Genomic DNA, 24086 nt, shown 5'->3' with positions numbered 1-24086 from the left:
TAGCATGTGATACACGCAACGTAGCATGTGATACACGCAACGTAGCAACAAAGATCTGTAAATTAATTTTGCATGTTCAATTTTTCAAACGTATCGAATCGGCATTGAAACTTTCACAGGTGGTAGATATAGTCATGTAGATGTGCCACTTGTTTTCTTTGACGTGTTAGCCCCACTATTTACCCTCCTAGCTCCCTAAAATGGGTTACTTTTCAAACAATGTCAGAATTTAGTACAATTTAGATAGCTTGTATAGTTTGCCATTTATAGGTGTCGATTGTTGTGTTTACCCTGTAGCCCCACTACTTACTCTGCTAGCTCCTCAAAAATGGGTAAATATTTTTAAGCAATGTCCGAATTGGATTAAATTTGGACAGTTTGTTTATATTGCCATTTATACGTCATAATTATGGTGTTTCAGCCTGTAGCTCCAATATTTACCCTTCTGTCTTTTAAAATAAGGCAGACTTATAGCAGTGTCCAAACTGCATAGCAATAAACAATGTAACGCATTATCTACAAGCTTGCATGGGTGGGGAACCATAAGTTTCTGCCTGCAGAAACAGCTAAGGTCACAAAAGACGGTGGCTAATATGGGACCCAATATAAAATAAGCATAGGAAATGTATTTACATTTTGAAACAGGTTATATTGTATGTGCAATGGCGAAACGTGCTAAGCCACACTTTTGGTTTATTTTCGACAGAAACTAATCATTAGGCAGGATGTACTTATTCCCTAAGCTAGTTTTTCTCTTGACAATCATTGGTGCGTCATATTGTCATGACAACCACGGGCAAAAATATTTGGTTTGTCGGCCGCTTGACAGTTTGTTTGAGCAACAACCTTCAATTTCTTTGAATCAGTCAACACTAAGAGGACCTCCAGGTCGGCCAGGTAAACGCGGACCTTCCGGTGATAAAGGTGACCAAGGTCAACCTGGCGGCCCAGGAATGCAAGGGGTCAAAGGTGGAAGGGGGGAACGTGGTTTGCAGGGCCCAGAAGGACCACCCGGGCCGGTCGGAGCCCAACCATTACTGAATTGGACCCAAATCGACAATCGTATACATGAAATAATTAATGGTAAGACTTTCAGCTACTTTTTTCTGTTGTTAATAACACAAGAAACATAAACTGTTGTCCGAATTCTAATCACATAATCATGGAATAGATAACTAAACAATTGCTTACATAAAAAAATATCTACAAAACTAAATGACGCCATTTTATTAAATAAATGCTAATTAAATGCACCTAAATAAGTTGGTAGTAGAAATGCTGTTAAAAATGCGTTAAAAAGAAAGTAACCAATTAAATGCAATAATTCTGTACCTTTTATTCATTTATTATACATCGCTATAGTGATGTAATTTTCACGTTTGCACCAAAACCAAATGTCGTATTTATTGGATTGTAAGCCGCGCTTCATAAAGTTTTTACCCTGCAGTTGTGCAACATATAATCGAGGGCCGCATACATATTTTCCTACTGATATTATTTCCACACCCCTGCTTTTTGTTTTATTTCACGTTTAAAAGTCTTTTTCATGTTGGAAAATCTACTAACACAGGAACTCACAGACAGGCCTGATAATTTCCAAAATGTGGCGCAACGGAGCATGGACTTTTACCAAAGGGTCAGCAATTATTGCCATAGTAAAAGCCTCTGCTTCATTGCGTCACTTTTTGGAAATTATCGCACCTGTCTGTGAGTTTCTGTGTTAGTAGCTCTACCTTTCATGTTGGCTTTACACGTCAACATACGCTCTGCTGGGTAGAAGTAATAGCGTGGCCAGCAATTGTTGACAAATAGTTGTACTTCATAGCAACATAAAGAGGTTTTGTTAAACAATAGTACCTATAACATCACAAAATGCGGCTTATAATCGAGTAAATACGGTGCTCAACTTTTAGATTCTTTAATTATGTAACTCCATAATTGTTTAAAGGAAAAATTGCGTTTTAGTCTTTCAAAATTCGCTTAGATGCCATACGTTTGGAGTTATAGTATCTTAAATTTGTATTCCCTTTTAATTCATTAGGAAACATTTGGTGATTTATTAACCCAAATCAGCGTTTGTATCTAGTAATTTTCACTTAAAACAAGGGTGGGCAAATTACAGCCTGCGGGCCGGATGCGGTCCGGCAAATACTCATAAATGTGACAGCCAAAGTTACCGAGTAACGCCAAACGCGTATTATGAGCTAGGCGTAGAGGTTTAAAAGATACCAGAATGCGACTTACCAATACTTATACCATGTGCAGTATCTGTACCCGCACCAAACAGGACTAAGTATGTATACTTTTTACATGGGCAAAGATACTTTAGCCTGTTGTTTCTACCACGTTAATTTGCAAATAGTCACTTGACAAAATTTCTTCGTTCTGTTTGGGACGTTTGATGTGGGTCTTTAAGAACTCATGAACATAATTAATAGATAGATAATTTTCCGAATCAATAATTTTAACAACGATTAAATTTTTGGATAATTAGTTACGGCGAAGATTGAAAGTAAAAGCGATTCACGTTTTCAAATACAGCCCACTTTGCACTGTTGACGCCAAAACTTTGGTGACATTAGATCAAGTTTAGATCGTTGCAGTACTTTGCAAACGGACATTAAACACGGCTTTGGCATCGTTAGCACCGACCGCACAACACATAAAGTTGGATACTAAAAGCGGCTTGCAGGGCTGCCACTTTTTTGGGATAAAAAAATCTAGTTAGGCCTAAAAAATATCTAAAATTATCCAGATTGAAAAACAATCAAAACATCCAAAATATTTCTAAACTTAAAATAATCCCATTTAATGCAATATGTTAGCAAAACAACAACACACATGAAGATTTTTAGTATAAATTGCAACTTTACCAGATGTTAAAGAAGCTTACTTCTTCCTTATTATCACTATATTTTTTGTTACAGTTATAACATTATAACGTTGAGGCTCTTGTGGTTATCGGGGTGGAACGTTTGTAGACTTGTACTATTCCTATGGTCTTTACAAACGTTAAAAAAACTATCTAGATTTTACAGCCATCATCTAGATTCCAATTTTTACATCTAGCCTTAACCAAAATTGTCTAGATCTAGCTACAAAATATCTAGAGTGGCAGCCCTGGCGGCTCGCATTGTTTAATCTTGGTGCAAAGAATTTATTAACAAAAATACGTAGTGTAGCCCATAGGCCCCGAGTGTTACAAACCCAACGCGGCGGCACCAGCCCGCTACCCCCACTAGCGTATGTTGCGACAAATGCCAGTTTATTTTGAAACAATTACAATTGTTGCGTTTCAACCAATGTATGTACGATTAATGAAGTGACAACAAATGTATTTGTGTTTAGCTGGAAATACACTATGTTAATATTTTGAGTTAGATACACTGTGCCGTCATAACATTGAAAACATTTGAATGCGGCCCTTGTACTTAAAAGTTTGCCCACCCCTGACTTAAAGCATTTAAAAGCCACTGTAACACAATCGTATTGTGCGTAACAATCAAAAAGCATTCACTGAATAACAAATACGTATGACGTCATAAACAATTAACAATTGAAGCTAGTAACCATCATTGATCGTTTGGCGCAATATCGTGCATTTAAACTTCCTCTAAAACTCAAATTACCTCAAAAATAGCGCAGTTGCAACAACATTGACACAAACAGACCAATAAATTCGCCACTCTAACAAAATCATTATTTGTAAAAGATGAAATTTCTTTCTATTTGCAGAACAAAGAAACTGTACAGGAGTCGTGTACAGAGATCATTGCTACTGGCTGCCATGGATTGTTGCAAAATACGGTGGTCACGGTGGAAAGTCGGCAGCTGCAAATGTTTGTAGTTCATACGGAGCCACATTGGTTGACATAGAGACTAAAGAACAATATGATGTTCTATACAAATACATCCAGAATGCTTGGCAGATTCACGTTGATCAACCGACATACGAAGTTGAAGTGTGGTTGGCATCAAGTTACACGGTGAGTGTTTCAATTCTTACAAGCGGCAATTTATTGTACAGAAAACAATGTTAATGAAAACAAACAAACAAATTTGAATTATTAGAATATCTAAAACCAGAGCAGCCTGAATGCGATAATTGTTTAACTTTGATAATCGTATAATTAGATGTTTAGTATAAACAAATTATTCAAGTCAGTTTGTATAGATTAGCTGATTTCATGTTGTGGCTAATCAACGTTTATTTGTTTAGAATGGAAATGCTGTGAACTCCACAGGAGGAAGTGTTTACACAAGATGGCGTAGCGGCCATCCTAACAACTACCCTGTTATCGCATGGTTTGTGGGAAAACCTACATATTCTGGGTCTACCGGGATGCAGACAATTCCCGAGAGTTGGCCATACGCTCTGCCGTTCTGTCGCCTGTAAATTAACTTTCAAGTTGTTTTCTAGAAACAATAAAATATTTACACGCTTTTATCTGTAAGAAATTGATTTAAACTGAAATTAAAACAAAATTGATTGCCAATAGGAAATATTCGGCAACCAAGTTAAATTATCGCATCGAAAAATTCGCAATATTTTCGTTTTTTATCGAGTTTTTGTTTAAACTAACCCAAATGTACATATGTTGGTTATAATATGATACAGGTATAACTTTGTCACAAACGTTATTTTGTAAATATTAAAACTTTTTAAAATGTATTGAAACCTGCGCTGTGTCGGGTTTGGCGCTGGAGTAGAAAAATATTGAGTTTGCGATGTGAGGAGAAATAATAGAGTAATGACCAGCTTTCATCTAAATGACCATTCTCATTTATTTTGTTGTTGTTTGGTAATTTTTTTTCCGCAGCGCGTTGTACAAAACTTGTTATTATTTCATTGTTAAGTAATAAATTCAAGTCATTGTTGCAAATATGTGTTTTATGTGGTTTAAAGTAAAACCAGTAGGATATTGGTTTGACAGCCGCAAGAGCATGAAGGCCAACATCTTACGTTGAATGCAAACAAAAAGTAGATCAATGTTTCAATTCTACATTAAATGCTGCGTTTAATTTCATCATTAAAAATACAAAACCGCTCGACCATTCATACGCGTTAAAAATGGTTATTAATATCACACCGGAATAAAACTCTAAATTTTACATTCTTATTTACACCCGATAGTATAAGGGCCCCTTTGATCGTGTTTGTTAATATAAAAGTTGCTTAAAGCCCATTTGACAAATCACCAAATATGTTATAGAAACATTAGGTGCGTAATAAGCAAGTACAGATTAAAATCAATTTGCCTTAAAACATTTCCGTATACACGAACCCTTAAACCACACACAGACCCACGTGGAGGTTTGAGAACCTCAGGTTGAAAATCACTGCTTTGAACCAAGGCGTGGAAGGGGCGTGGCATGTCACAAAACTCAATAGGTGACGCTTTTCATTGACGTCTAATATAAGAGGTAAATTAATGGGGACTTTCCAACGGATGACGAATTGTTCTCACTAATATTAGATAAATTAAAATATTTGTAACAAAACCAACGTGTACAGGAATAAACAAACTGTGCATCACGGTTTAAATAACCAAAAAACAACTTAATGACATGCACAAAGTTCTTATGAATGTAACTTATAAGTTACCATTTGGCTCCAAAATAAAATGGACAGACAATGCCTTAATTACTGACCTATAATTACTTCTGCATCTATTTAGTCTTCACACAAACTTCCAATTAATCTTGGCGATCCACAAACGCAAACGTGCACAACAGAATGTCCGCAACCAACAATAACAAACTCCCGACTCCTCTAGTTTGGGGTGATACGATGCAAATCAGTTGTTAATAGTTTTACGTGCTCGCGTACGACACCTTGCGTATGCGTTCGGATCGACAATGCATCTGTTCCTTCAAATTTGTATTTCTGCCAATGCAACCATTTGTAAGTTTTGTTTACATCGTGAAAAACTGTTAAGAAATACGTTAGGTAGCATTTTCCATATTTAAATGTTGTTTGATCACGTGCGCTCTCAAAAAAGGTGTGGCAGTGGGTGGGGCAAGTGATTGTTACGACACAAATCTGCCGAAGCGAAATAACTATCGGTCAGCGAAGGAACTCGAGTGATTTGTTTACTTTGCGAAACCGAATTTTGCGAGTTCATGAACTAGCTACCACAACGAGTTACGGGAAGAAGCGTTAAATATCGTGGAGCGTTTGTCGTCGTCAGGTAAAAACTCATGTTTGAGTGTTTTTGGCGAAACAACAAACATGAAAGAGATTTTACGCTGCCCGCTAGATGGCCTCGGGAGCATAAAATATTTAGTTTGAATTCGCTTATTTTAAGAAGAAACGACAGATATTACGTGGAATTAGTTTGGCTTACAAAAGTCGCATATGATCACCGGACCACCCCAGCAACATCGTTTAGAAATGGGTAAATAGAATAAAAAATCGTCTACTCGTCTGCATTAGAAATCACATACCTGCCCAGCTATAAACTTTGGTTTGTAATTTACTAATTATTATGTGATATGTTGGAAGGAAAATGCTTTGTTACGCGACTATGCAGAAGAAAATTTCTACTGCGCGATATAGACAATGGAAAATTAACTAGGGAATACAGGATTGCTTGTCAAGCGTGTCAATGTGGTTTGGCAGGATTAACTTAAACTTGCATAAAGTCAAACTTTAATCTGGTCATTGTAAAAAAACGATGGAATTTTCGGAAGGTGGTCGTCAGTTACATTGGGTTGCTAAAAATGGCCACTGGATGAAAAAGGTTGGAAACCACTGTTCCAGCATGTTTTAATTCAACAGATTTTGCCCTTAATATTCGAATTGTTAAGCGAACACATCGCATGACTCGTGTTTTGTTTAAACCGCATCAAGCAATCCATTACAGCGGGCGATGAAGATGAATTGCAAATAAACGGAAGCAATATTGAAGGAGAAAATCAAATATGAAATAAGACCGAGAAAACGACCAAAGTTTTATGCATGAAAACTCGAGGATTGCGTAACTGCGGTCATGCATTGATTTTCATTTTAGATCAAAAACATCGCCACAAACGCATGCGGACATCGTAACAAACAAACCTGCTAACTTTGTGCTGGAAGAATGTTTTTTTACTTTCATTAAATCTACGCACTTGGGCCCGCACTTTGTGTAGGTGTGTTTGAACGTAGTTTATCTGACTGCAGCTGTTAATTGTTATACGTCATCGGTTTCTCCTATGAATTGTAACCGGTCACACAACTGAATCTATAGTAATTTTAAATGTGCCTAAAAGATTACATGCAAGTGGTACAAGAAAATACCACAACATCGCGAAATAGGATTCGGTTCATTTGTATTGAATTGTTTCCAAAATAGTTAAACTGTAAAACTTGAAACCAGTTGACGGGATCAAGCTTTTTTGTCGATCAAGATTTTCCACCAACATAACTTACAGTGTGAACATCGCCCTATGCAAGTTTACGTAGTAATGTTGCGTCGGCTCGCCACACAAATCCGCTTAACCCCAGGACGCAGGCGGTCTATGGGGAATCGACGTTTCCCTGAAGATTTGATGGATAAAAGCGATAGAAGGTTGAGTTTAACAAACATTGACTTGATGTCGGTTTTGATTTTAGTTGAAATGATAATATGTGGTTATACATACTGGGTGAAACTGTTAACCATATATCTAGTAATAGGCAGTGGTGGGATTCAGCCGGTTCGAACCGGTTCTATAGAACCGTCTCACAAAACTTTCTGAGATCAGCGAACCGGTTAGCATTAATGGTTACTGTCAATGAACTTTTTGTATCAGAACCGACTGAAAAAATGACTTTTGTAATAGAACCGACTGACAAAAATTTGAATCCCACCACTGATCTAGTCCCACTTTTTGTTAAATTTCTTTGGGTTAAATTCACGTCTGCCATGTGCTTGGTTGATAATTTAGGTTTCTGGCGGCATTTGTTGCTAGTTAGCGGCCTTCAAAACAAGAAAGAATGTTAAAGGCCAGACACAACTCAATACAAAATAATCAGCGCCAAGGCAGGGGTGTTTCTAAACTACGTTGTCAAATTTAAACTCAACAGCCAGCAAAGCTTAACCCTGAAGCGTTAGAAGGTGAGCAGAATCCTAATTGGTCGCAAAAAATCGGTTTCAAATCCGTTTAGGCGTGCAAAGCCCTGAACACGGACAAGAGGACTGCTGAGGTAAAGCTTCGAAATTTAACAATCTGTGACGAAAAGCACTCATCACTGATCACGCAAGGGGTCATGCATGACTGCACACGTCAGTGGCGTCAACTTTCAACGCACCAGAAGCAAGTTTGTGCTGATCCGACGTTCAAAAAGGGTTAAGTTTGAAGTGAAGATCAGTTTCAAGCAGAAACTTTTGGAAGTCCTTGGTTTTGAAGTGAAGTCAATCAGATTTAACGAAATAATTGAATGCGAATAGTCTTGTTATGTGTTTTTTTCACCAAGCGAAATAAATTCTTAAAACTCTGAAAATAAACAGCTCAAAATAAACATCGTATGTTTGTTGTCATTGATGCTTATTCAAATAGAATCTATGCTGAATTATTATTAGGTTTATATGTATAAGGTCACAACGTGGTTTATCGGTTTTAGTGAACTCTTCGACACAAATGTGCTTCGATTCCGACACGTTGATTTGAAATGAGTGGTCCAATCAGCGCACTGCGAGGTATCGATTCCCGCCCATAAGCGTGCAGATAAACTGCTGCTGGTGTCTATTAAGTAAATGATGCTAGGATCTCAGGGGAGAGAAGTGCGCAAGGGACAATTGCGGCGACCACAAAAGCACGCAGACCTTACGTCGCCTGAACCCTGCTATGCAGGCGACTTCATTCAATAAAACAGCGCCAGTCAAGAACTCGTCGAAGCAAAAGGATGAATTGAGTTGAGTTGTTAAAAAATCGTAGTAACACAATTTCACTAAAATATTAACATTGGAAATAGCTGCGCAACGTTAGACGTTATAAAGCGCGACAAAGTTGAGGGCACATTTGGTGGAAAGATGTAAAATGCGTTGCAGCTACACCGTTACTACAAGCGTTATGTGACAAGGACTCACAGTAGAGCAGTGGTTCTCAACTCGTTTCGCGAATTAAACAAATATGGTGGACCAGTCCATTGCTAAATAAGGATAAAGAAAGCATCTACAACAAGCACATTGGCTTGAAATTTATTCTTTGAATACAGAATTTAATTTAATGGACAGATAACAGATAACACCAAATGGCCAATAACTTGGATAAGCTTTATCGTACTGAATATTCATTGAATTATCTGCTACTAGCCTATTTCATATTTAGCACCAAATATAATTAACGTCCTGTGGACCACCCAAAAAGCCACCATGAAACTGGTCCAAGGACGGTTGAGAACCACTTATTAAAGGGTGAGATTGGCGCGTCAGTGTACTCCGGCTTTAGAATTGTAAATCGCCTACAAATGTTTACTTACAAAGTAAAAGTTAAATGTGATTTTTTTCCCACATGCCATCATGTAGGTTTCAATTATATTTCGTAGTGCTGGATGAATCGGTGTGAGACTGAATGAAGAAATATTTAGTTAAATTCCGACGTTAAGATAACGGAAGATGAAAACTTTAACGAAACAGTTGAAAGTGATCAAATATATTTTCCACTGATAACAACCACAGCTATTCATAAAACGTCTGCAGTTAAATGCATACACTATACACAGCTTCTCAGGTAGATTATTCAATCTACTATTGCGGTACGTGGCGTGTGTTTCTGAGACAAGAAAAGTTAACGCAAAACTGAAATATCCAATATTTGAAAGAGACAGGTTTTATATTAGAGCATTTTCTCCATTGGAAATGCCGTGGATCAAATTGGCAGTCTAACAGACGCTCTCTTACATTTGAGGCGGTGAAACATAAAAACGAATCTTAAACACTGACGAGCTTGTTTGGCAAGTGAGACATAAAATCAATGATATGTTCAGGTGCACTAATTGGTCTCCTTGCTTAATAGAGGCGCTACTGGTTGGTAAAAATGTGAAAAGCAGCTGCCAGTGAGAGCAGAGTTTATGTGAAGCAACTGAAACCAGGTTTAAGGATTCGTTGGTGTTATACTAAGTGTCTTAAAAGGTCAATTTTGTCACATAAAGATCGCGCAACAAATTTAAAAATGAAAAAAAGTTGTCGATACTAGTGAGTTAAACAGGATACGCAACAAAGTAAGCTGTTATAAAAGCTTAAAAATACAATCGTTAATGAGTTAATGAGTGAGCTAATTTTGTTTTTCCTTGCTGATTGCGGCCACAAAACGACTAGTGGCAAGTTGTAAAGGTTATTTATTTTGTACAGATGGTCATTTTTTTACTAACTTCTGGTTTTCATCAACAATTGAGAGATATTGTAAAAACCCGCAAGCATTTTTTGCTAGAGTAACTTGGTCTGAAATAAACGGTCGCAATTGGTTTTGGGTAATCCTTATTTAGTGACATTAACGTTTTGCGTATTGATTCGTAAGAACTGCGTTGACTAAGCGCAAACATAGCAACCGTTATCGTAGGTAGGAAAACAATGGGGACACTTAAATCGTAATCGCAAACCGAAAATAGAAAATGGTCGATTTATCATAAGGTGATGTAACGTAAAATAAATTCTCTCTAACTCGCATTTTATTGTTTCGCTTCACCAACAGAAGACTTCGGCCAAACAAGTTTTCCAAACAACTTTTTACAGGTCAATATGTGGTTAAAAACAACTTTTGTTACGTTACGCGGCGCCCGTTGTGCGTGAAATGCTTTCCGTAACGGAACGCACTGCGGGACAGAGTTTGTGCGTCAACCTCAATAGGGCCAGAAAACTGTGACCCACGAAAAGTTTTTGTCGTAAACATTGTCTGCTGAAAGGTTTACTGGTCATTTGTTCATAGTTATGCTCATACAAATTTTCCTACAGTTTTGTGAGGTCATTGTTTTCATGTTCCGGTCAATAGGAACTCAAGTGTAATGTTTAAACAATAAAATAAAGTGGTGTTTAACCGAAAACCTTTCTTGCGTTGTGATGCATCTCGTTGTGATGCATCTCGTGGCGCTGGGAAATAGTTTTAGCTCCAAACTTTGTCAAGATCTCATTTTTGTGACGCTTTAAACTGTGGAAAGTTTCGCTTTTAACGACAGTTTTGACACAGAAATGTAAAACGGTAAATTTATGTGCGATGTGAACCATTATGTTGGGAAGCAAACTTGGTAGCGACTTTGTTTTAAAGAAGCTTTTAATTTTACCAACTAAAAAGCGAAATACGATTTGTCACTTATTTGTTGCATGTTTTTCAAAAAACAACATATGTACAATACAGCGTGATGTACGTTTTATCAAGCCCAACCTTAAGCTTATAAGACTGTTAGAAAACAAGGTTAACAGATTGACTTCCCAAGGCTTAGGCGAGTGGCTCAAGCAATACTGTTAGAAGCGAGAAAAAAAAGGGAAAGGCGGACAGAAGCGGGGAAGGCGACGGTCGAATCAAACAGTATGTTGCGATAACAGCGGGTAGGTGGATCATTCACCTGTGGGTTGATGTCGTTTCAGTGAAATTGGGAATAGGAAAATTTCGCTTGCAGGGCGCTGTCGCCATCAGCACAAGCAACAAACAAACATGGCGAACTTTCTGCTTGAACTGGAGGCGAATGTCAGAACGCTGATCATGATTTTTATTGGATTAGTTTATTTATTTCTGGGCGCTGCAGTTTTCAGCGCAATAGAGAAAAACCACGAAGCCGAGAGGAAAGTTGAACTGATGGCCGAAGTTCGGATGGTGAAGTAAGTATGAGATAGAAATATTAAGTAACTGAAACTAACATTATTTCAGGCTAATTATATTGTAACAACATATTGGCTATATGTTATAGGAAAACGAAAACACCAAGTACAAGTTTTAGGAAACACGGAATGTTATATGATGTTATTGTGTTTGACATTGTTTGTTTTCGTGATCTGGTTGCTGCGTTAAAGCATTTTCTTAGACCACGCTTATGTGTTCTACCCGCTGTTAAAGAGGGCGGCCCTTTCTATTGATAAATCTATTCATGATTGATTTTGTGCGCTTGCTGTTTTATCCAAGAGGAATTTCAGTGCGGGTGAAGACATATTTTTGCTTTGTTGTTTTGGTTGGCAAAGGTTGAAACTGTTTCCGTAACAACTCATTACCAGCTGAGCCTTTTTTAAACTCGTTAGTCGAAAGATTGATGGAAGTCTTTCGATAGAATTAAACACCCCACGTACATTCCAAATGCCATAAAAGTCAGGTTGTAATTTTGTGAGGCGCCACGATTTAATATGCGAATGGATTTTTGCATATTAAACTTTAGCTCCTCCCTTGCTTTTCAAGCAAAACGTTTCGGAATGCGCTGCGGCATGTGAGGACGGAACAAAACAAAACCAACTTCAAATCCGTGTGTTAAAAAATCATGTAATAAAATGTACTTTCGGCATCACTGCTCGGCCTATTTGTTTAGGATCTAAAGAAGGAAACCGTTTGCGGCAAAATCAAAATAATATTATTGTGAAATCGGTGAACCCTAGTTTGAGCATATCTGAATATGAAGAGCATATCAAATTCCTTCATGTATGTATAATTACAAAACAACTATAACAATTATCAAATAATAACAATTTATAACTTTAATCGCCGCAGACTTTACAGAACGTTGGGTTGATAGAAACGTGGTGAAGACCGCTGGAATGTGATCCCGAATTTTCGCCCGTGTTCGCATTTGTTTGCTTAAGTCTTTCCGCTGGAACAAGCGAATCGATTTGACCGCGGGTTTAGACGTTTCGCTTTTCTGCCTCACAATGGCAAAACTTAATGTTGTTGTCTCTTAACGACAGATCATAAACAAGCAAGTTTGGCGGCTGACTGTAACGCGACCGTTTCGCGACGTTAAATGTGCGCCGGCCACGAATGATTGAAAGTGATGTGTCATGCTGGAGTTGACCTGAATAGCGCCGAGTCATTGTTTTGTAAAACAAGCCTAAAATCTAAATTCAAAACACACCTTAAGCCCCTTAGTGGTTTTAAACAAAAAACACGAAAAATAAACGACCTTTGAAAGAGGTTTAAGAAACTGAACATAAAACCCCAGCAACTATCTAACTTACAATTTGGGAATGTTAAATTTAATGTTAACTTTAAATACATTAGCACTTATAAATTTACAACTTCAGCTAACAGGGATACAAAATTACCGATCTAACTTAAAACTTATAACAGATTTTTTCATGTATATTTGTCCAATTGCAGAATGCCTTTAAGAAACCTTGATTTGTGTGCAACGAAACAGAGAGCAACTCTGCATTATGAAACGATGGCAGTGTTTTAATATTCCGTTCAGAGTTTCGTTTAAGTTGGGTTGAGTTTATTTATGGCAGCAGTGGTTGTGCGCAGAAGCCCTGACAAGTGCGGACAACGTTCGCCGTCAAGCGTAATTCAATGCTAACCAGGTTAACGGAGCTGCCGCTTTCTATTATTGCGCCAATTCCGCGACTCCTGCCATTGATTGAATTTAGCATGTTTTCCTTTTACGCGCAAACACCCCTCAGTCAGTATGTTGCGCCACCAGCCTTCCCTTCGTAAGCAGCGCGACTTTTCGGTGATTAAACTTCAAACTGATCACGGCTTCACGCACAATCTGAGGAAATGGCGGGTTTTATAACTTGCTGATTCGAACGATTCCGTCAGCGCAGAAGCAGTGCGACCCCGAGAAAAATGCGTCGCATCAATAATGCAGGAGGAACGTCGTTTTTTGGCGATTTTGCGCAGGATTGAAGCCGAGTAGGAGACACACGACTCATGGGGTGTAATGTTTCATGCTCACGACGCTTCTCTGTGTGACAAGGCGTGATTAATTCGCAACTTATATCCACAAGAATCTGTTACACATATGAGAAGCCGTATAACGTTCTGCTCTTTATACAGTTCAACAAACTAGAACAATGGTTCTCAAACTTTTTAAGCATCTGGTGAATGAAAAAACTAGAATTTTCTTCCGCGGCACACTTTGCAGTTAAACAAAACAAAATATGTTCAATTTTTAGTGTGTAGGGTAGGGATAGTGTTTATTACCAAAAAATGGGCTTTGAAACGTTTTCATACACTCCAGCATTTCGTCGTGAAGTCCTAAAGCACCAAGGAATGTTTGCACTTTATAATAGGGAATATTTCGCGGCGCACTTGGAAATCTTTCCCGGCACACAGTTTGAAAAACACTGAATTAGAAAGTTTAAAACCAACAATTTTAAACCACAAGAAGTTAACTACTGCCTTGCGACAACAAACAGCAAACTGTGTATAATTTTGTTTCTGAAAAACGCAAATCTTCACATGCCGCTTAGAATAGCTTCACGATCTTATGCAGGTTTAAGTTTGCAAATTTCCTCGTTCAACGTTCAGCAATTTGGGAATGACTCTCGTTCGAAAGAAATATAAATTGGGCAACACTCATATATGTGGACACCTGTTGTTTACAAAAGTAATTATACTTGTTTCTACTTCTAGGCACATGTTACGTGCTATAAGCGTTTGCTCTAACTGGTACTTAATGTAGCACATAAAATGCCACAATTCACGTTTTAACTTATTATACTTGTTAATACTTGTTATGATGTTGCCTTTATATTCCAGTTACTAATATCCGTTGAGCTCACTTGGTTATAGTTTTCTATTTAACAGTCTGACTAAAATTGAGCAGATGTTTCCGTGTTGTCCACCTTCGCTTGTTTTGATGATGAAAAGTTGATTAATAAGCATTTTCTTCTTGCAGGGAAATGTTCAACATGACAGACGAAGATTTTCGCAACCTCACAAGAATAGCGTTGGAGCTTCAACCTCATAAAGCTGGAACTCAGTGGAGTTTCGTTGGGGCGCTCTACTTCGCCATTACCGTCGTCACCACCATAGGTTGGCCGTAGTTTACTTTTTTCATTGATTCTACTTCGGTTGCACAACTGCTTGCCACGAATTCAGCCATACTTGTCACTTTGAATGTTATTTTACCACGCTATTGGCTTAATCAAATACACGCTATTTAAAAGCCACATTAAAATATCATTATCCTATAATTTATACAAAAAGCCTCAGACAGTGCAGCTGGTGACGAGAGATCGGCCATATTGGCTAGTGTAGCCATTCAACGTCACTCCAGTTTGTTGGGAGTAACAGGCTAAAAAGCCATGACTTACATATTCTGTGCGATGCCACAATTGATCTTATTAAAAAGATACATGCAAAAAATATATGCACAAAGAAACCTTAAATATTATGTGTAAAAACTTTGAAACCACGCTTTGTGTTGGATTTCGATTTCAGGAGTTTTATTTTAAGAATTTGGTTGTGCCGGTTTGGTTTCGGAACGGATTATAAGCGTAATTATAATGCGCACATGCAGTAAAGCATAAAAGCAGGTGGTTTGCCATAAATGATCCCAGGACAGCAGTGTTAGTGGCAGGAGGTCACGACAAGCCAGGTGTAAGGAACTCGCTAATTAGGTGCATTGGCGACCTGAATTCACAAACAATATCGACAGACGGAAAAGTGCAGGTGGAAAACAGCAAGATTAACCTTTCGATTTCCCCCGTGTCCTGAATATTCGCGACATCGACAAGCGCTTATATTCTAGGTCCACTGTTGAATAGAAACTCATTCCGGACACAATGAAGGCGACACAAAGGATGTGCCAAGGGAAGCTGTTGATGCGAAGGCGGTTACACGCCATCACACATGATCCTTGTGAATTATTCATCCCCCTCTGTCCTGTGTTTTCCAATCATCTCATCCCATATTTTACACCATTCCTCATGTTGCGCTTGATCGGGGATGTCTGGTCACAACGACGCCAAAACCTTTGCTCTCAATTTTGTTTACAATGGGAGGCAGGTTCGACAATTCCTCAAAGCTCGTGTGAAACAGATTTGCGCTCTCCAACAGAACCAAAAGAAAGTTGACCATAAAAAAATTGCAGCAATTTTAAGCATTCAAGATTTATTCCTGTAAGTTTGTGAAATTCAACCAATCTCCTTGATTAGGGTATTTTTCTTTGTTAAGATTTGTTTAATTACAAGCATTAGCGTCTCTGGTTTTACTGTGAGAGGCGATTTTAGTACGATTTTTAGATCGTGTTTGAATGGTTTTCAGATGTCAGGCTATTCAACAAAGGCACACTGTTAAAATAACATTACAACACATGGCAATATTAAAATTGTAAATGTAAACAGACGTTTCAAGGAGTAATATTTAAACAAGACACCGCGTTTCCAGTCGACGTGCTCTGGCAAAATTTATATTTAAAACACATATTACGGAAATAGGGACGGATATTAGAATGAATTTTACGAGGCAACGAAATTTCGGGGCGCAGAAAACAAGGCGCTGTGTAAAGGAAGATTTTTCTCAATTTTGCTCACACAGTTTCCAATTTTATTTTCCGTTTAATGCATTTAAACGCAAGGTCTTTAAATATACTTAATATAGCCTGCGAAATTTGCAAGCCGTCACAACCTTTGTTAAACTTCCAACCAAAAACGACTAGTTGCAACGCACGGTGTCCCCCGATTGGTTTAAACGTGACGTGGTCCGCAATATCTGTGCCTTGTGATTTGTTAAAAAATACCCGATTGACAAATTCGAATACATTTTGATAATATGCCAACCGTTTGAAATACAGTTTTAGTCTAGGCAAATGCACGACCGACCACACAAAGATGGCGGCTGAAGTGCCCAGGTAATCTTGACAACATTTCCAATAATGTTGATCCAAGCAATTATCATTGAAATCGAGCCAGATAACAAGATTAAGAATTTACTTTAGAATGAATACGGCGCTGTAGCCGATGTGGCTGAGTTTCACAAATGAAACAGTGAAGTTTGTTTGTTGAAGGTTACGGGCATTCAGTTCCACAAACTTCAACGGGCAAAATCTTCTGCATGATTTATGCAACGGTTGGAATTCCGATCTGCCTCATCATGTTTCAGGCGATGGGAGAGAGAATCAACAACGCAGCAAAGTTTTGCCTCAAAGCCGCTGGACACAAACTCGGCTTCAAGTTTGACGAAGTAAGCTGATTGTAATGTGTGCCTCTAGTAACAAAAAATAGTAAATCAAAAATACTTTCTAATAGTTTGCACAAAAAGTGGTTCACAAAACAATGTTTTGTTTTCTATTTTTTTTTGCTTGTCTCCTATGTCCGAAGTAATTCAGCAGTTGTTTAGTTGCAAATAATACGCAACCACCTGATACCTTCATAACTAAATGTGGCCTACGATTGCGAGTAAAACAAAAAACAGCAACAAATAAGACCACTTATGTTTAATTCACGAAAAGCCTAAACCTAATGCTTTGGCTTAATGTGCGAGGAGGAAATATCGCGCCAGTCAATAAAACTTGGAGTGGCCTAATTCTGATAAAGGAGATAATTTGGCAAAATGGCAAAGTTAAATTATTGATTTGTAGCGGTAAGCCGAAAGTGCAACTCGAGTAGCACTCCACCCAATAAACCCTTTCATTTAAATCCAATCTGAAAATGTCGGCTCCAAATATGATGGGTGTTTTTCGGGTCACGTCTGGTGGATAAAGCAAATAACTATAGGATGGCCAATATGCGTTTGACAGGGTGGAGCTACTAACATAACAACTCACAGTAGACAGGTTTGCTAAATAACGATAGACGGCACACGCAAATATTTTAAATGCAGTTTGTGTGAAAAACGCTAAATGTTAGGGCTATTAGGGTTGATCTGGGGTTTCATAATAATAATAACAAATAAATCAACCTAAAAACCAAGTTCGTTATGTTAAATTCAGCCCCTAACCCTATCCCCGTCTCAATGTTAATTTAAACAACTGCACTCTTTATTCCATATATCGGTATTTAGCAAGCATTTCTACTGTGTGCGTTCTTATGTTATAGCTCTACGGTTTGACAGCCATTATAAAGGTCCTGTTGTTACTTCACACATAAACCCTATATATGCAGGTAATTGTGATTGCGTTGGTATTTTATTTATTCTATTTCCTGGTCAGATTTCCCACCGCTGTCTCGTTCCCTTTGGAATTTTCAGTTGCGTTTTGACCGTGGTCGTCGGTTCCACTTCGTTCGCAGCATTCGAAGATTGGTCGTACATCGACAGCGTTTACTACTGCGTTATGACGCTGAGTACAATAGGTATAAGAATCCTTACGTGTTGTTGTTGCGGGAAAATCTATAAAGTGAGATCTGTAATTTAAATTACCCCTGCAAAGTGGGGAAATTTTGCTGTTTTGTAACTTGCACATGTGGTTGAATAACTTGTTTTTTAGGAACAGAAATATTGAAATGTAAATATAAATATTTGCAGTTTAGTTGATGGAAGTCGCAATGTGCCGTGATTTTGAACCAAAACTGAAAGTAAAATAAAATGTTTATCAAGTTTAATTATTTCGACTTTTCGACTTCCTATACAGGTCGCCTTCATCAGAGTAAAAATCGCACTATTTAAAAAAAATCGCAACTTTTTACTCTGATGAAGGCGACCATAGGACATTGAAACGTCGGAACAAAAATACATTTACCAGAAGAGCTCTATAATCTTGATATTATGCCTGGCAGCAATAGCTTATATAAAATGTTTCTCTTGACAATTCTCGGGCAGGTTTTGGGGACTATGTGGCTCTGCAAGACGACGGGGATCTGCAGGAACGACCTCACTATGTCGCCTTCAGCCTCATCTACATCATGATCGGACTCACAGTGATCGGAGCTTTCCTCAATCTTGTCATACTCAGGATGATGGTGACGTTACCGGACACACCCGAGGGATCAACCAATGGGGACAAAGAGTCCATCGACCAGAGAGTTTACTCATCGGGGTCACTCCAGGTCACTGATGATTACCGATCGTGCGATGACGTTTCAAGTCATTACGGAAGCGATTACGGTCGAGGCCCGGGACGGAGGAAGTCACGTGCTTTGAAGAAGTCTGTCCGGGATTATTTATATCGCGACGCTGAACAAGGGAAGCAAAGACAACCCCTGAAACTGGTGAGGATTTTGATTGTTGCGTGTCGTTACATTGTTTTCACCGTGGCGTCATCAACATTTGCAATTGTAATCAAGATAATTTTCTTCTTAAGCAGAGAAATAGTTTCAAAATACATGAATCTGCTACACGTGATGATTCATATATCACCCAAAACATGTAACTGCGTAACAACGAAGCCTTTTCAATCATACAAAGGTTTCAGAATCATGTTATGGCTCTTCCCTCTGATACAATCGTTTGCAATCTGTCTTTATCGGCTTGGGCGGGTCATTAGGTGGTTTACGACTCGAAGCTTCGCCGGTCAGCAACGGTCACTCCGTAAATAATTGAAGAGTTTTCTGACACTTGGTCGCGTGTCACCGAACCTTAGCGACCTCCCGCCACTTAATGCCGCTAGACTTGTGACAAATAAGGGAATATAATTTCGTCGCACAGAGCAACGTCACAAAGGGGCCTATGAACAAAAATGCGAGATGATCAATTGTGCATAATCAAGCCATAAATCGTTTGATTAGCTATCAATCTTTATTCCCGTCTTAATTCATATTATCTGGTTTAATACAATGTCATTAATGGTGATTAGCTCAGAATAAAAATCGATTTTACACAGCTTAATAAGGCTCCTTAATGTGACAAAGTTAAATTTTGACAGCTTGGGTTTTAATCCTTTCAAAAGCTGTCACCCATAACGTTACATTTTACGACTATTCAACAGATAGCAATAAGGAACGTTAATCAGTAGACTTAATTGGGCAAACGACATGACTTACATTAAATAACCTATTGCTGCCAGGCATAGTATCAAGTTTATAGAGTTCTTCTGGCAAATGTATTTTACATTTGAATTATCATGTCAAAAGGCTGGCTTCCCATTCGGAAAACTTTTTTAAATTACACATTTGTCCCTTTTCAGGCCAAGTTTTGTCGGATGAGCAAGCGCAAAAAGTTCGAGCGGAATTGGAAGCGTAAAAATAACTGCGGCACACATGGCGACAGTTCATCCGATGAGAGCACGACGAGCGAACGACCGACACGCAGTGGCGCTGTTGTGCACAACAACAACGTCAGCAGCAACTCATTCAAGCGAATTTCGGGGCAGCGGAGTTCACAAAGATTGGATAATCATCAATTATGTAGAGATGGGAGACTCGACATGGATCGGTGTGTCAACAAGTGGAGTGACGACACGTGCACGTGCGTAAGTTGCTCATGTGTGAACTGCCTCAATCAAAGGAGAGGGCGCCAGCAAGCGGATGCAGTGCGTAAGATTTCTATGACCAGTGAATCTGACGCACACGAGACGCGGGGAAAAAGCGGGAACTTGGAAGTTTTTTCGTTCAGCGATGGCAAGCTGCATGTGACGACAAACCGACGAACCCGGGCTGTGTCAGATGACAGCGGTTACTCGCCCAATCATCCCCACGACAACAACATTATGTCGACCTCGCAAGCCAGCGCGTTTCGCGAAGTTAGCGCGACTGCATTGAATGGTGCAGATTGCGGAGGCCCGTCAACCACTTCCACATCCAAACTGCACAGCCAGGTGGCAGCAAAGGGCACCGCGCAGAAGCAACAGCGCCCTCCATCGCCTCTTCTCAAACACAACAGTGACCCGGTGGTCGTTTTCAACAAGACGGGAGCGGGCAAAACTCTGACAATTCGAACTCGCGGCAGATTCGGCAGCAACAGCAGCAGCACTCCTACCTCGCCCGTCGGGGAGAAACGAACTGGTGAAAAGGCGAGTTTTTCTGATGCTGAGTGCGCAAGACTCACAGAGATTCCTGCCCAGCATAAATGCCTGAAGCGACTCGCCGGTGAGCGTCCTGCGACCCCACCATTGCTTCGCCAGGACGGATTTTCGGACCCGGTTCGGCCCTCTATCGTAGTGACTTCATGCTCCCCTAAAATCCAAAGAGCAAGTGACAGTTTGTCTCACCAGGACAGCAACGAAACAACAGTCACGCTGCTAACGTGAGTGGGGATTTTTCTAATTTATTTGCTATAAAACTGGTTTAAGTAAACTGGGTTGTACAGTATTTTTGACTTTAACATTGTACGGAGTACACGGCTTGCAATTTGTCCCCTTTTCTCACCGCATATACACACGACATTACTAATTGGAAATACAGTTTCTTCGCACAAACCAACGTCTGAAACGCAAGATGGTTAGTTACGTTTCGTTTAGCTATCAATCTTTATTCCCGTCTTAATTCACATGATCAGGTTTCATACAATGTCATTAATGGTGATTAACTCAGAGTAAAGCTCGTTTTTAAGCAGCCCAAATAAGTCTCCATGATATGACAAAGATAAATTAATGACCCTCACCCACAAACAACATCACTAATTGAAGCTAAGTTTATTCAAACCGACGTTTTTTGTGATCAGCAAAATATCGAATTAACAAACCAATGTACTTGGCCTTCAATGAAGCCTTTTGAATTTCTAAATCAAACACGATTTCTTGATTAGATGAACGTTTTATATTTTCAGTGCAACGAGCGATCAGGATGAAACAGGGGAGCAACATCTTGGACAATCTGACCACAAACATACGAACCAAGTAAAAACCCCGCCCATGACACGCCTCCAAAAACACAACGACGTCACACACCCTGTTCAATCCTGCGCAAGCTCGCCTCCTAGGGGCGCAACAGACCAACTCTGTGACGTCAAAAACACAAACTGTCGCTGTGGCGCATGCACGCAGGCACAGTCGTCTCGCATGGTAACTTTGGATAGCGACAGTACCCACCAGCGCCACCATGCAGCCAAAAAATTTCGGAAAACTCAGCGTTTTCCTCGAAGACCTGCAAGGGACGGACCAAAGACGACAAGTCCCGAAGCTGTCCAGAAAAAAAGGTAAATTTGTGTTGCGTTTGATTGAAATAAGAATGAACTTTAGTTGGTCGAAACTTGTGTAACCAGAATTGTAAGTCGGGCCAGGCTTTAGTCGTGTTTGTGTAAAGCAGGTTTGTATTGGGAATGACCTCACATTTACCCGATTTGGTGGTCATAATTTGACGTTGATAAATATCGCTTTCGAGTCAGATCGTTTTCAAAAATCTCGGGTCCAGGGCTGATCTCGGACCCGCTTACGACTTTGACTGTAACAAAACAACATAGATTTACGAACTCGGTCCTCGGTTACTAAACCCAGTCTTGTACAAACTTAGTCGCATTATAGCAAAGTTTAGTGGGAATAACATTGCAACAATGCGGTTTTCTGCAAAGAGTAACGAATCGATTTTTCACAGGTCGTGGTGGAATCTCCCAGTTTTTCAACTTTTCACATCGACGCGTCGAAAATCGAACGTTTCGTCGCCGCGAATCGCGTTCAGATCAATCGAAAGCGAATCAGGAGGCGAAGACGGTGAGTTGATGTCGAAAAGCAGAAGCAGAAAAGCAGAAATTCAGTTTTCCGGCCGGAAACCCAACTTTGCGCTTGAGACGCTCAATGAGAATGCAAGAAAACCAACGGTCGGTTCACAGACAAAACTTTGCTCCTTGGCAACGTTTGATGACGACTTCGACACAGCGTCATTGTCGAGTTTGACGTCACTGTCTTCTTACGTTGGCAACAAAACGTTTGAAGTTAGGAAAGGTGGAGATATGTGCTGAGCTTCAAGGTGGAGAAACAGCTTTGCGCTGCTTCCAGTGATGAAGCAATGTTACCGACTTGTACATCTTTTTCCTGTAAAAACTCACATTCAGCAACCCACAAACCTAATGCATTGTTAAAGGTTAAGGTGTAATAGTAATGATAGCTTTTGTATTTTTATTGACACGAAGCTGTTTTTAAATTAAAGTAAATCCACGATTCTGATGAGCTGGTTGTGACGATATCATTTATTCGCTGCTTTTATCACGTGACCAAATCAAGGTTGCCACTGCACTGTACCACGTGGTCGTGGGCTCAAACTTGTTCTTTGTCGTCACACGTTTTATTTTGTAAACTTTTCTCTATCGTGGTTCGCATTTTTCAGAAATCTCATGAAAACATGAAATGCACAGCACTTGATAAAATATTTTTTGCATAGGTAGCTGTTATTCCTTAAGTATGTTACAAGCACTATGACAGTTTTTTCATGGCCTTAACTCAGTAGCATATGTTACATCCGGCTTGTGGGGATATGTGCTGATCAGAGTTGTACACGGGACCTCATTGGGCCCGAAACTGGAGCCCCAACCCGAAATTACAAGCCCGAAACCCGGCCCGAACCCAAATCGTTTTTGAGAAGCCCGTTTAGGCCCGAAAGTTTGATTGACAAGCCTATACGTTGAAGCCTCCGGAAGGTCCAAGACAACAAACACAATAGATTTGGTCTTGTACAAGGCGGTTTAGGGCTGTTTGGCATAAGGTCAGGTCCAGCAACTGGCTACTTATCCAGTTAAATTTATTTAAAAAACACTGACACAGAGTGTCAGGCTTCAAGGCCGTTTTTTGAGAAACCAAAACCCCAGCACCCGGCCTACAACTTTGGTGTATGAGATGTTCCTCGAAAGTTAGGGGTATGCGATATTAATGTATTTTATCTGTAAACATTTAAAAAGCGTACTGATTTCAGACCTCCAACCAATATCATAAGCTTATTATATTTGTGTCGCCCCTTTTAACCCTTATATAAGACTTACACGAAACTTCGCCTATTAACGACAGCATTTTACACGAAGTACTTAAAAACTCTCGTTGCCACAAACAATAGGAACATCGTCCAGGTGTGAAGTTACAAGTGTCGTGAGGTAATAAGTCGGGGAGCTAATATCCACAAATATTTCAATTGTTTTGAGCGATCGCTCGCGCAAAGCACTTTACGCTTGTGGTCCTCGAAGGCGCGGGAGAAAGCGATCCGTGTTGACGATGAAAAGCTACCTCGTTCACATGAGCTGAACCCGAAACAAGGTCTAGCACCTCGTTACATGAACAGGACGAAGCTTAAAAAGCCAGATTGATCGGCTTGTTTATATCGAGTGAGGTTGTTGCAAGCAACGCGAGAAGCAAATTCCAGCTGCTGTTTTCTATTTTTGTTACCGGTTTTGATCGATAAGCAAAGTGT

General features: G+C 39.4%; 2 protein-coding genes across 3 annotated transcripts; both read left to right on the top strand.

Moving 5' to 3' along the window:
- Positions 1–413: 413 nt before the first annotated feature.
- Positions 414–4964, top strand: LOC145237760 (uncharacterized). The gene is made up of 3 exons (XM_080100742.1): positions 414–1083; positions 3736–3986; positions 4220–4964. Exons 1-3 carry the CDS (start codon positions 726–728, stop codon positions 4394–4396), a joined length of 786 nt encoding a protein of 261 aa, XP_079956868.1. The 5' UTR covers positions 414–725; the 3' UTR covers positions 4397–4964.
- A 6409-nt stretch (positions 4965–11373) lies between these two features.
- Positions 11374–23045, top strand: LOC145238964 (uncharacterized). 2 transcript variants are annotated; one of them, XM_080102258.1, is made up of 8 exons: positions 11374–11777; positions 14777–14913; positions 16889–17064; positions 18032–18173; positions 18640–19028; positions 19943–21000; positions 21523–21891; positions 22287–23045. In XM_080102258.1, the coding sequence occupies exons 1-8, from the start codon at positions 11614–11616 to the stop codon at positions 22648–22650; spliced, it is 2799 nt and encodes a 932-aa protein (XP_079958384.1). In that variant the 5' UTR covers positions 11374–11613; the 3' UTR covers positions 22651–23045. The 2 variants fall into 2 exon arrangements, with proteins under 2 accessions (XP_079958384.1, XP_079958385.1); XM_080102259.1 differs by lacking the exon at positions 11374–11777 and adding an exon at positions 13313–14485.
- Positions 23046–24086: the final 1041 nt, after the last annotated feature.

The sequence above is a fragment of the Phallusia mammillata genome, chromosome 7 (assembly GCF_965637545.1).
Source record: "Phallusia mammillata chromosome 7, kaPhaMamm4.hap1.1, whole genome shotgun sequence".
In the NCBI taxonomy this organism is placed as follows: domain Eukaryota; kingdom Metazoa; phylum Chordata; class Ascidiacea; order Phlebobranchia; family Ascidiidae; genus Phallusia; species Phallusia mammillata.
This window is presented reverse-complemented; position numbering and strand designations above follow the sequence as displayed.